We start from the raw sequence: 13,006 nt of genomic DNA, 5'->3' as shown, positions 1-13,006 counted from the left end.
TGGCTATTTGAAGAATCTCAAATATAAAACATATTTTGATCTGTTTAACACTTACTACATAATTCCATATGTGTTATTTCATAGTTTTGATATCTTCACTATTATTCTACAATGTAGAAAATAGTCAAAATAAAGAGAAACCCTTGAAGGAGTAGGTGTTCTAAAACTTTTGACCGGTAGTGTAAGTCAAATCAAAAACTGTATTTGTCACATGCGCCAAATACCGTGAAATGCTTACTTACAAGCCCTTAACCAACAATGCAGTTAAGAAAATATTTACTAAATAAAATAAAAGTACAAAATAAAAAAAAGTAACAATAACATAACAATAATGAGGCTATATACAGGGGGTACCGGTACCAAGTCAATGTGCGGGGGTAGAGGTTAGTCAATGTAATTTGTACATGTAGGTAGTGCGATAGTTAGCTTAGTGGTTAAGAGCGTAGTGCCAGTAACCGAAAGGTCGCTGGTTCTAATCCTCGAGCCGAATAGGTGAAAAATCTGTCGACGTGTCCTTGAGCAAGGCACTTAACCCTAATTGCTCCTGTAAGTCGCTCTGGATAAGAGCGTCTACTAAATGACTAAAATGTAAATGTAGTGGTAAAATGACTATGCATAGATAATAAACAGTGAGTAGCAACAGTGTAAAATCCGGGTGGCCATTTGATTAATTGTTCAGCAGTCTTATGGCTTGGGGGTAGAAGCTGTTAAGGAACCTTTTAAGCCGTTAAGGAGCGTTTTGGACCTAGACTTGGTGTTCCAATATCGCTTGCCGTGCGGTAATAGAGAGAACAATCTATGACTTGGGTGACGAGAGTGACAATATTTTGGGCCTTCCTCTGACACCGCCTAGTATATAGGTGCTGGATGGCAGGAAGCTTGGCCCCAGTGATGTACTGGGCCATACGAACTACCCTCTGTAGCGCCTTACGGTCAGACGCCGAGCAGTTGCCATACCAGGCGGTGATGCTACTGGTCAGGATGCTCTCGATGGTGCAGCTGTAGAACTTTGAGGATCTGGGGACTCATGCCAAATCTTTTCAGTCTCCTGAGGGGAAAAAGGCGTTGTCGTGCCCGCTTCATGATTTTCTTGGTGTGTTTGGACCATGATAGTTTTTGGTGATGTGGACACCAAGGATCTTGAAACTCTCGACCCGCACCACTACAGCCCCGTCGATGTGAATGGGGGCGTGTTCGGCCCCCCTTTTCCTGTAGTCCATGATAATCTCCTTTGTCTTGCTCACATTGAAGGATAGGTTTTTGTCCTGGCACCACACTGCCAGGTCTGACCTCCGCCCTATAGGCTGTCTCATCGTTGTCGGTGATCAGGCCTACCACCGTTGTGTCGTCAGCAAACTTAATGATGGCGTTTGAGTCATGCTTGGCCTCGCAGTCGTGGGTGAACAAGGAGTACAGGAGGGGACTAAGCACACACCCCTACGGGAACCCCGTGTTGAGGATCAGCGTGGCAGATGTGTTGTTGCCTACCCTTACCACCTTGGGGCGGCCCATCAGGAAGTCCAGGATCCAGTTGTAGAGGGAGGTTTTTAGTCCCAGGGTCCTTAGCTTAGTGCTGAGCTTTGTGGGCACTAAGGTGTTGAACACTGAGCTGTATTCAGAGCATTTACTCAGTACTTTGTTGAAGCACAATCCTGTCTCGGATCTCTACGGACAATTCCTTCGACCTCATGGCTTGGTTTTTGTTCTGACATGGACTGTCAACTGTGGGACCTTATATAGACGTGTGTGCCTTTCCAAATCATGTCCAATCAATTGAATTTACCACAGGTGGACTCCAATCAAATTGTAGAAACATCTCAAGGATGAACAATGGAAAAAGGATGCACCTGAGCTCAATTTCTTGTTTCAAAGCAAAGGGTCTGAATACTTATAAATAAAGTATTTATATTGTTTATTTAGCTAAAATTTCTAAAAACCAGTTTTCGCTTTGTCATTATGGGGTATTGTGTGTAGATTGATGAGGATTTTATTTCTTTAATCCATTTTAGAATAAGGCTGTAATGTAGAAAAAGTGGAAAAAGTCAAGGGGTCTGAATACTTTCCGAAAGCGCTGTAAATTATACATTTTTACATTTAAATGTTAGTCATTTAGCAGACGTTCTTATCCAGAGCGACTTACAGTTAGAGAGAGCATACATAATTTTTTTTATTTTTCATACTGGTCCCCCGTGGGAATCGAACCCACAACCCTGGCATTGCAAACGCCATGCTCTACCAACTGAGCTACATCCATGTGCGCCGCCCCATGGGTCTCCCGGTCGCGGCCGGCTACGACAGAGCCTGGATTCGAACCAGGATCCCTTAGACCACTGCGCCACTCTGGAGATATTACATTGAGATCCTTGAAAAGTACAATTAAGTGCTTGAAATAGTCCCTGAAATTCTTTGAATTTGGCTTGCCAATGTCTGCATGAACCCTGCTTAAAGGATGTATAGTCCTAGGCCTACGTAGTTGTATAGGTGGAGTCATGGGGTAATTTGCATATATTCCTCTAAGCACACATATGAAACTACATAAATCATTTTTATTTTGGTTTCAAAACATTTAAAAAATGTTGATCCCAATGTCACACATTGGCCCCATTATTTATAGAAAGACCCACTTACAGGGTAGGCGTGCAGTAGCCCAGGGGCCATGATGTACGGGTTGGGCAGCAGAGGAGGCACTCCAGGAGGAAGGTTAGGAGGTGCTTTCCCTGTAAAGAGACCAGCAGAAACAAAATACAAAACGTATGAAATAATAGGATGGAAATTATAGTATTAGAAAAAGAAAAAAAACACACTTCAAGTTTACAACACGCTTACATCCCACATCTAAACCGGAGACCCCTGTCTGCATCCTAAATGGCACCCTTTTCCCTATACAGTGCCCCTGGACTTTTTCCACATTTTGTTGAGTTACAGCCTGAATTTAAAATGGATTCAATTGAGATTCTTCAGGAGGCTGAAGAAATGTGGCTTGGCCTCGAAGACCCTTACAAACTTTTACAGATGCACAATTGAGAGCATCCTGTCGGGCTGTATCACCGCCTGGTACGGCAACTGCACCGCCCGCAACCGCAGGGCTCTCCAGAGGGTGGTGCGGTCTGCCCAACGCATCACTGGGGGCAAACTGCCTGCCCTCCAGGACACCTACAGCACCCGATGTCACAGGAAGGCCAAAAAGATCAACAACCACCCGAGCCACCGTCTGTTCACCCCGCTATCATCCAGAAGGCGGGGTCAGTACAGGTGCATCAAAGCTGGGACCTAGAGACTGAAAAAAAGCTTCTATCAAAGGCCATCAGACTGTTAAATAGCCATCACTAGCCTGCTACCACCCGGTTACTCAACCCTGCACCTTAGAGGCTGCTGCCCTACGTACATAGACATGCAATCACTGTTCACTTTAATAATGGAACAGTCACTTTCATAATGTTTACATACTGCTTTACTCATCTCACGTATATACTGTATTCTATTCTACTGTATTTTAGTCAATGCCCCTCCGACATTGCTCGTCCTAATATTTATATATTTCTTAATTCCATTCTTTTACTTTTAGATTTGTGTATTGTTGTTAGATACTACTGCACTGTTGGAGCTAGGAACACAAGCATTTCGCTACACCCGCAATAACATCTGCTAAATATGTGTATGTGACCATTACAATTTCATATTATTTACATTATTTTTTGAATGTCTACATCTCTGTACCCCACAAATACAATTATCTGTAAGGTCCCTCAGTCGAGTAGTGAATTTCAAACAGATTCAACCACAAAGACCAGGGAGGTTTTTCAGTGCCTCGCAAAGGAGAGGAACTAAACTGCTCAGGGATTTCACCATGAGGCCAATGGCGACTTTAAAACAGTTACAGAGTTTAATGGCTGTGATGAGAAACTGATCCAACACTGTAGTTACATCACAATACTAACCTAATTGACAGAGTGAAACGGAAGCCTGTACAGAAGAAAAATATTGCAAAACATGCATCCTGTTTGCAACAATGCACTAAAGTAATACTGCAAAGAATGTGGCAAAGCAATTAACTTTTTGTCCTGAATACAAAGTGTTATGTTTGGAGCAAATCCAATTCAACACATTACTGAGCACCACCATCCATATTTCCAAGCATAGTGGTGGCTGCATCATGTTATGGGTATGCTGCTTGTAATCGTTAAGGACTGGAGAGTTTTTCAGGTTAAAAAAATAAATGGAATGAGCTAAGCACTGGCAAAATCCTAGAGGAAAACCTGGTTCATTCTGCTTTCCACCAGACACTGGGAGATTAATTCGCCTTTCAGCAGGACAATAACCTAAACACAAGGCCAAATCTACACGAGTTTCTTACCAAGACAGTGAATGTTCCTGAGTAGCAGAGTTACAGTTTTGACTAAAATATATGGCAAGACCTGAAAATGGTAGTCTAGCAATGATCAACAACCAATTTGACAGAGCTTGAAGAATTTTGAATAGAATAATGGGCAAATGTTGCACAATCCATGTGTGGAAAGCTCTTAGACTTACCCAGAAAGACTCACAGCTGTACTCGCTGCCAAAGGTTATTCTACAAAGTATTGACTCAGGGGTGTGACCAGTGAGGTTTTTATGGTGTATTGTGTGTAGATGGATGAGATTATTTTTTAAAATCCATTTTGAATTCAGGCTGTAACAACAAAATGAGGAATAAGTCAAGGGGTATGAATACTTTCTGAAGGCTCCCGTCAAAAGTAGTGCACTACATATAGGGAATAGGGTGCCATTTGGGACGCACTCCCCTTAACCAACAACCCATGTCTAACCTGAGGAGACTACAGAGCTGCGTGAGGAGGCGGAGGAAGCGATTGCCTGGGCTTGGGCTGCAGAGGCTACGGCTGGAGGTCCCATGGAGGCTGTTGTGTGGAGGCCCATGCCCGCTAGGCTGCTGACGGGGCCCATGCCCGCTAGGCTGCTGACGGGGCCCATGCCCGCTAGGCTGCTGACGGGGCCCATGCCCGCTAGGCTGCTGACGGGGCCCATGCCCGCTAGGCTGCTGACGGGGCCCATGCCCGAGGGGACCGACTGAGACACTGTGTTCACTGAAGAGGGCTGAGGGGCCCCCATGGAGACCTGATGAGCTGCTGCATCCACCGACGAGGAAGAGGGGACCGAGGAAGAGGACACCGCCGAGACAGAGGGGAAGGAGGTGTGCAAGCTGGAGTTGTCTACGCTCTGGAGCTGTAAGGATGGATGAAGGAGGGATGGATGGAGAGAAGAGGAGATTGTTATGATAAATAGGATTAAATCCCCACTAGGTTAGATTAAGTAGTAATTGATTAATCCTCTATCACAGGAAATGCTTTCTCTTCTCGCTCACACACACACTCACCATTTGACTGGCGCTGGATATGCAGACTTGTGCTAGAGCAAGACTGTTCTGTTGTGTAGAAAGGGAACTGGAGAGAGAACAAACAATCATCCATCAATTTAGTTGAATAAAGAACCATTATCTACTGGCACTACTACAGTCGTGGTCAAAAGTTTTGAGAATGACAAATATTAATTTTCACAAAGTCTGCTGCCTCAGTTTTTATGATGGCAATTTGCATATACTCCAGAATGTTATGAAGAGTGATCAGATGAATTGCAATTAATTGCAAAGTCCCTCTTTGCCATGAAAATTAACTTAATCCCCCCAAAAAAACTTTTGTGGCCGGGCATTTCAGCCCGGCCACAAAAGGACCAGCTGACATGTCAGTGATTCTCTCGTTAACACAGGTGAGAGTGTTGACGAGGACAAGGCTGGAGATCACTCTGTCATGCTGATTGAGTTAGAATAACAGACTGGAAGCTTTAAAAAGGAGGGAGGTGCTTGAAATCATTGTTCTTCCTCTGTTAACCATGGTTACTTGCAAGGAAATACGTGCCGTCATCATTGCTTTGCACAAAAAGGGCTTCACAGGCAAGGATATTGCTGCTAGTAAGATTGCACCTAAATCACCCATTTATCGGATCATCAAGAACTTCAAGGAGAGAGGTTAAATTGTTGTGAAGAAGGCTTCAGGGCGCCCAAGAAAGTCCAGCAAGCGCCAGGACCGTCTCCTAAAGTTGATTCAGCTGCGGGATCGGGGCACCACCAGTGCAGAGCTTGCTCAGGAATGGCAGCAGGCAGGTGTGAGTGCATCTGCACGCACAGTGAGGCGAAGACTTTTGGAGGATGGCCTGGTGTCAAGGGCAGCAAGGAAGCCACTTCTCTCCAGGAAAAACATCAGGGACAGACTGATATTCTGCAAAAGGTACAGGGATTGGACTGCTGAGGACTGGGGTAAAGTCATTTTCTCTGATGAATCCCCTTTCCGATTGTTTGGGGCATCCGGAAAAAAGCTTGTCTGGAGAAGACAAGGTGAGCGCTACCATCAGTCCTGTGTCATGCCAACAGTAAAGCATTCATGTGTGGGATTGCTTCTCTGCCAAGGGAGTGGGCTCACTCACAATTTTGCCTAAGAACACAGCCATGAATGAGGAATGGTACCAACACATCCTCCGAGAGAAACTTCTCCCAACCATCCAAGAACAGTTTGGTGACGAACGATGCCTTTTCCAGCATGATGGAGCACCTTGCCATAAGGCAAAAGTGATAACTAAGTGGCTCGGGGAACAAAACATCAACATTTTGGGTCCATGGCCAGGAAACTCCCCAGACCTTAATCCCATTGAGAACTTGTGGTCAATCCTCAAGAGGCGGGTGGACAAACAAAACCCCACAAATTCTGACAAACTCCAAGCATTGATTATGCAAGAATGGGCTGCCATCAGTCAGGATGTGGCCCAGAAGTTAATTGACAGCATGCCAGGGCGGATTGCAGTGGTCTTGAAAAAGAAGGGTCAACACTGCCAATATTGACTCTTCGCATAAACTTAATGTAATTGTCAATAAAAGCCATTGACACTTATGGAACGCTTGTAATTATACTTTAGTATACCATAGTAACATCTGACAAAAGTATCTAAAAACACTGAAGCAGCAAACTTTGTGAAGACCAATACTTGTGTCATTCTCAAAACCTTTGACCACGACTGTTCAATCCAAACTCTTCAAATGTCACTCAAAATCAGGATCCTACAGCATTCTTCAACCTGTTCGGCTCCAGTATCCCTGCACGAATTGACCTAGAAATTGTGCACAGGTCTCCAAGTGGCCCCCCTGCACCAGGTCACCCATCGTGCAATGTCTAGGTAAGATTTATGCGATTCCAAGACAAACTACACATACGACTCTCGAGGGAAGGGCCATCTGAGCATTAAAAATGCACGGATCCCGAATACTCTGTGGAGATTCAGAAGCAGAGAAGCGCCTTCATGGACATAAAGAACGTGTTGTCCTTCGTATCCAAGGCTGAAGCCGCTGCCTTCCTAGCAGAGAATAACCTTACCAAAAAAGACACCGGTGCAAGGTAATACTACCGGGCCATGCCCTATTTATTGAAACTATCATGCCTATTTTCGTTGTATTATGAAGGCGTAAGTAGAGAATTACTCAACTTGTACATCTTCTGGTCTATTTCTTCCATTGGTCTTTATTTTTATGATAATTTTTATATAAGGGAATACACAATCTTATAGCAATGCGATATGTGTGGCTAACAGACAAGCTACGGCTATATGTTATTTTGGTATACGAAGCGCGCTGGACCCAGTCCTGGGTCCTGGTTTGTGTCTGGGAGCCCGACTCCAAAAGCTTTCAATGGATGAATTATGTACATATTTTTTCCGCTGTCTTCTAATTGTAATATATCATCGATGATCCCCGTTAAAAAAAAAAGTTATTGTAACTTTTAATTTTTACCTAAGATGGACTCATAAATGAAGTTAGTGTCGGGAGACTAGGGGAGCATAATGTGCACCTCAGACCCAGAGCCAATGAGGTATCCAGGGTTGGGCCTGAGCCTATGGTGGGTTCAGGCATTGGGGGGAGGTGGGGGGGGGGGGGTGGTTACAATTGTTCAGTATTTCAGGTGGGTCAGACAAGGTCAGGGGAAAAGCAACATGTATATGGGTACATTTTTCCTTAGGGCTGACCCCAAATAGTCGACTGGTCGATTGTTTGGTCGTTAGGCTGTTGGTCGACCAAGATTGTTTTAGTCGAGCATTAACATATACAGTGCCTTCGGAAAGTATTCAGACCCCTTGACTTTTTCCACTTTGTTACGTTACAGTCTTATTCTAAAATGGATTATATTTGATAAAGTCCTCAGGAATCTACACAAAATACCCCATAATGACGAAGCAAAAACAGTTTTTAGAAATTTTTGCAACTTAAAAACAGAAATACCTTATTTACGTAAGTATTCAGACCCTTTGCCATGAGACTCAAAATTGAGCTCAGGTGCATCCTGTTTCCATTGATCATCCTTGAGATGCTTCTACAACTTGATTGGAGTACACCTGTGGTAAATTCAATTGATTGGACATGATTTTGGCATGTCTATATAAGGTCCCACAGTTGACAGTGCATGTCAGAGCAAAAACCAAGCCATGAGGTAGAAGGAATTGTCCCTAGAGCTCGGAAACAGGATCGTGTCAAGGCACAGATCTGGGGAAGGGTACGAAAAAATGTCTGCAGCATTGAAGGTCCTCAAGAACACAGTGGCCTCCATCATCCTTAAATGGAAGAAGTTTTGAACCACCAAGGCTCTTCCTAGAGCTGGCCGCCCGGCCAAACTGAGCAATCGAGGGAGAAGGGCCTTGGTCAGGGAGGTAACCAAGAACCTGATGGTCACTGACAGAGCTCCAGAGTTCCTATGTGGAGATGGGAGAAACTTCCAGAAGGATAACCATCTCTACAGCACTCAACCAATCAGGCCTTTATGGTAGCGTGGCCAGACGGAAGCCACTCCTCTCTAAAAATGCACATGACAGCCCGCTTGGAGTTTGACAAAAGACATCCTAAAGACTCTGACCGTGAGAAACAAGATTCTCTGGTCTGATGAAACTAAGATTGGCCTGAATGCCAAGCATCATGTCTGGAGGAAACCTGGCACCATCCCTACGGTGAAGCATGGTGGTGGCAGCATGCTGTGGGGATATTTTTCAGCGGCAGGGACTGGGAGACTAGTCAGGATCGAGGCAAAGACGAACGGAGCAAAGTAGAGAGATATCCTTGATGAAACTCTGCTCCAGAGCGCTCAGGACCTCAGACTGGGGCGAAGGTTCACCTTCCAACAGGACAACGACCGTAAGCACACAGCCAAGACAATGCAGGAGTAGCCTAGCCAGAGCCCGGACCTGAACCCGATTGAACAACTCTGGAGAGACCTGAAAATAGTATTTTGTGTAGATTGATGAATTGAATCAATTTTCGAATAATTCTGTAACGTAACAATATGTGGAAAAAGTCAAGGGGTCTGAATACTTTCCGAAGGCACTGATATACACACTGCAAAAAAAGAAATGTCCTCTCACTGTCAACTGCATTTATTTTCAGCAAACTTAACATATTTGTATGAACATAAGATTAAACAACTGAGACAAACTGAACAAGTTCCACAGACGTGACTAACAGAAATTGAATAATGTGTCCCTGAACAAAGGGGGAGTCAAAATCAAAAGTAACAGTCAGTATCTGGTGTGGCCACCAGCTGCATTAAAAATAATAATAATATGCCATTTAGCAGACGCTTTTATCCAAAGCGACTTAGTCATGTGCGCATACATTTTTACGTATGGGTGGTCCCGGGGATCGAACCCACAACCCTGGCGTTACAAGCGCCATGCTCTACCAATTCAGCTACAGAGGACCACAATGTACTGCAATGCATCTCCTCCTCATGGACTGCACCAGATTTGCCAGTTCTTGCTTTGAGATGTTACCTCACTCTTCCACAAAGACACCCCATTAGTTCCCAGACATTTCTGGGGGGAATGGCCCTAGCCCTCACCCTCCAATCCAACAGGTCCCAGACGTGCTCAATGGGATTGAGATCAGGGCTCTTCGCTTGCCATGGCAGAACACTGACATTCCTGTCTTGCAGGAAATCACACACAGAAAGAGCAGTATGGCTGGTGGCATTGTCATGCTGGAGGGTCAAGTCAGGATGAGCCTGCAGGAAGGGTACCACATGAGGGAGGAGGATGTCTTCCCTTTAATGCACAGCATTGAGATTGCCTGCAATGACAAGAAGCTCAGTCCAATGATGCTGTGACACACCGCCCGAGACCATGACGGACCCTCCACCTCCAAATCAATCCTGCTCCAGAGTACAGGCCTCGGTGTAACGCTCATTCCTTTGACGATAAACGCGAATCCGACCATCACCCCTGGTGAGACAAAACCGCGACTCATCAGTGAAGAGCACTTTTTGCCAGTCCTGTCTGGTCCAGCGACGGTGGGTTTGTGCCCATAGGCGACGTTGTTGCCGGTGATGTCTGGTGAGGCCTACAAGCCCTCAGTCCAGCCTCTCTCAGCCTATTGCGGAGAGTCTGAGCACTGATGGAGGGATTGTGCGTTCCTGGTGTAACTCGGGCAGTTGTTGTTGCCATCCTGTACCTGTCCCGCAGGTGTGATGTTCGGTTGTACCGATCCTGTGTAGGTGTTGTTACACGTGGTCTGCCACTGCGAGGACGATCAGCTGTCCGTCCTGTCTCCCTGTAGCGCTGTCTTAGGCGTCTCACAGTACGGACATTCCAATTTATTGCCCTGGCCACATCTGCAGTCCTCATGCCTCAGAATAATAGTGAAGACATCAAAACTATGAAATAACACATGTAATCATGTAGTAACCAAAAAAGTGTTAAACAAATCAAAATATATTTTATATTTGAGATTCTTCAAAGTAGCCACCCTTTGCCTTGATGACAGCTCGTTGCAGACAGGCCATGTGTTGCCAATGTGATTTATAAGATATTTATTTTAAAATCAGGATATTTTCTACTTGCAGGCTGCAATGTTTTATTTATTGGCTTTATGTAGACTAATTTTATATAGATGGCAATAGAAGTTACTTCATTAGGTTTGTATAATTTTCATTTAGATCTTTATAGAATTTTGATTAAACCAGATGACAATGATTGATATATGCCTATAAATTAAACGAAATTGTTTCACGAAAATGTGCATATGAAAACCATAACTGGCACGCAGATCGGTAGAAGTGGTAAGATAAATTGGCATTCATGAGAAAGGTTGCCGACTCCTCGTGTAGCCTATTACCGGCAACTTCAGGAGAGTAATGGCAGAATCTGCGAAAGCCAGAATTCAAGGCACACTTAACCAGCATAGCTACCACAGCATACGCCATCCCATCAGGTTTGCGCTTAGTGAGACTATCATTTGTTTTTCACCTCCAGGCTGTGTAAGGGCTATTTGATCAAGAAGGAGAGTGATGGAGTGTAAATGTAAATGTAATGGAGTGCTGCATCACATGACCTGGCCTCCACAATCACCTGACCTCAACCCAATTGAGATGGTTTGGGATTAATTGGACCGCAGTGTGAAGGAAAAGCAGCCAATAAGTGCTCAGCATATGTGGGAACTCCTTCAAGACGGTTGGAAAAGCATTCCTCATGAAGCTGGTTGAGAGAATGCCAAGAGTGTGCAAAGCTGTCATCAAGGCAAAGGGTGGCTACTTTGAAGAATCTCAAATTTATAATATTTTGATTTGTTTAACACTTTTTTGGTTACTACATGATTCCATATGTGTTATTTCATAGTTTTGATGTCTTCACTATTATTCTACAATGTACAAAATAGTACAAATAATGACAAACCCTTGAATGAGTAGGTGTCCAAACTTTTGACTGGTCCTGTACATATTACCTCAATTACCTCAACTAACCTGTACCCCCACACATTGACTAGGTACCGGTACCCCCTTTATATAGCCTCGTTATTGTTCTAATATTGTTGCTCTTATTTTTTCTTTAGTTGATGTAGTAAATATTTTCTTAACTCCATTTTCTTAATACTGCATTTTTGGTTAAGGGCTTGTAAGTAAGCATTTCACAGTAAGGTCTACACTGGTTGTATTCGGCGCATGTGACAAATAACCTTTGATTTGATGGCACCTTTTGGTCTAGTACCTACTGGTTTAACCTCTATGGGATTGGTGTCCCGTATATGGGACGGTTGAGCTAACGTGCGCTAATGTGATTAGCCTGACTGTTGTAAGTAACAGCAAACTTTCCAGGACATACGACATGTCTTATATGGGCAGAAAGCTTAAATTCTTGTTAATCTAACTGCACTGTCCAATTTTCAGTAGCTATTACAAGGAAAAAAGACCATGCTATTGTTTGAGGAGAGTGCACAACAAGAAACGTATCACGGCAACTGGTTTGATACATTCACCTCTGAAGGTATATAATGTACTTACATTAAGTAATCTTGCTCTGATTTGTCATCCTAAGGGTCCCAGAGATAAAAGGTAGCATCGTTTTGTTTGATAAAATCATTTTTTATATTCAAAAAGTAGGAACTGGGTTCTACAGTTTGAACCCCTGCTGTCTCTGGCTCCACACCCACCCCGCCATCTAGATGCGTGAAACTTAGTGTATAAGCTAATGATCCATCATGTATGACATTCCTGGGAGTGTGTAAACTTACATTTTGTATTACCATATCATTTTTGTATCTTCTCTATAGTTATGTACTTGGAAATGTATCAATTGACCAATTCGGCACATTTGGGCAGACTTGTATTGCAATGCTTCACTGGATCAATCTGGAACTTTGCACACACACTGCTGCCATCTAGTGGCCAAAATCTAAACTGCGCCTAAACTGCAATATTATATTGTGGCCTTTCTCTTGCGTTTCAAAGATGGAAATAAAATAAAAAATAAGACAACACATGTTTTTTTGTTTGTATTACATTTTACCAGATCTAATGTGTTATATTCTCCTACATTAATTTCACATTACCACAAACTTCAAAGTGTTTCCTTTCAAATGGTATCAAGAATATGCATATCCTTCATTTTAGGCGAAAATTGAAAAAAATTGGTTAATGGTTTCCAGGCTGGTGCA

The 13,006-nt window shown here is 43.7% G+C and overlaps 1 protein-coding gene across 6 annotated transcripts in view; it reads right to left on the bottom strand.

Moving 5' to 3' along the window:
- Window positions 1-13,006, bottom strand: part of LOC311124345 (ubiquitin-associated protein 2-like) — an 85,221-nt gene that overhangs the window by 22,371 nt on the left and 49,844 nt on the right. For all 6 annotated transcript variants that reach the window (XM_084158286.1, XM_084158287.1, XM_084158289.1 and 3 more), the window contains 3 exons: window positions 5,372-5,438; window positions 4,806-5,220; window positions 2,629-2,717 (listed from right to left, as the gene is read on the bottom strand). In XM_084158286.1, coding sequence (XP_084014412.1) covers window positions 2,629-2,717; window positions 4,806-5,220; window positions 5,372-5,438 — 571 coding nt within the window. The remainder of the gene's footprint in view (window positions 1-2,628; window positions 2,718-4,805; window positions 5,221-5,371; window positions 5,439-13,006) is intronic.

The sequence above is a fragment of the Coregonus lavaretus genome, assembly GCF_964263955.1.
Source record: "Coregonus lavaretus genome assembly, chromosome: 3".
Lineage (NCBI taxonomy): Eukaryota > Metazoa > Chordata > Actinopteri > Salmoniformes > Salmonidae > Coregonus > Coregonus lavaretus.
The sequence above is the reverse complement of the archived record's forward strand: the minus strand, read 5'-3'. Positions and strand labels throughout refer to the sequence as shown.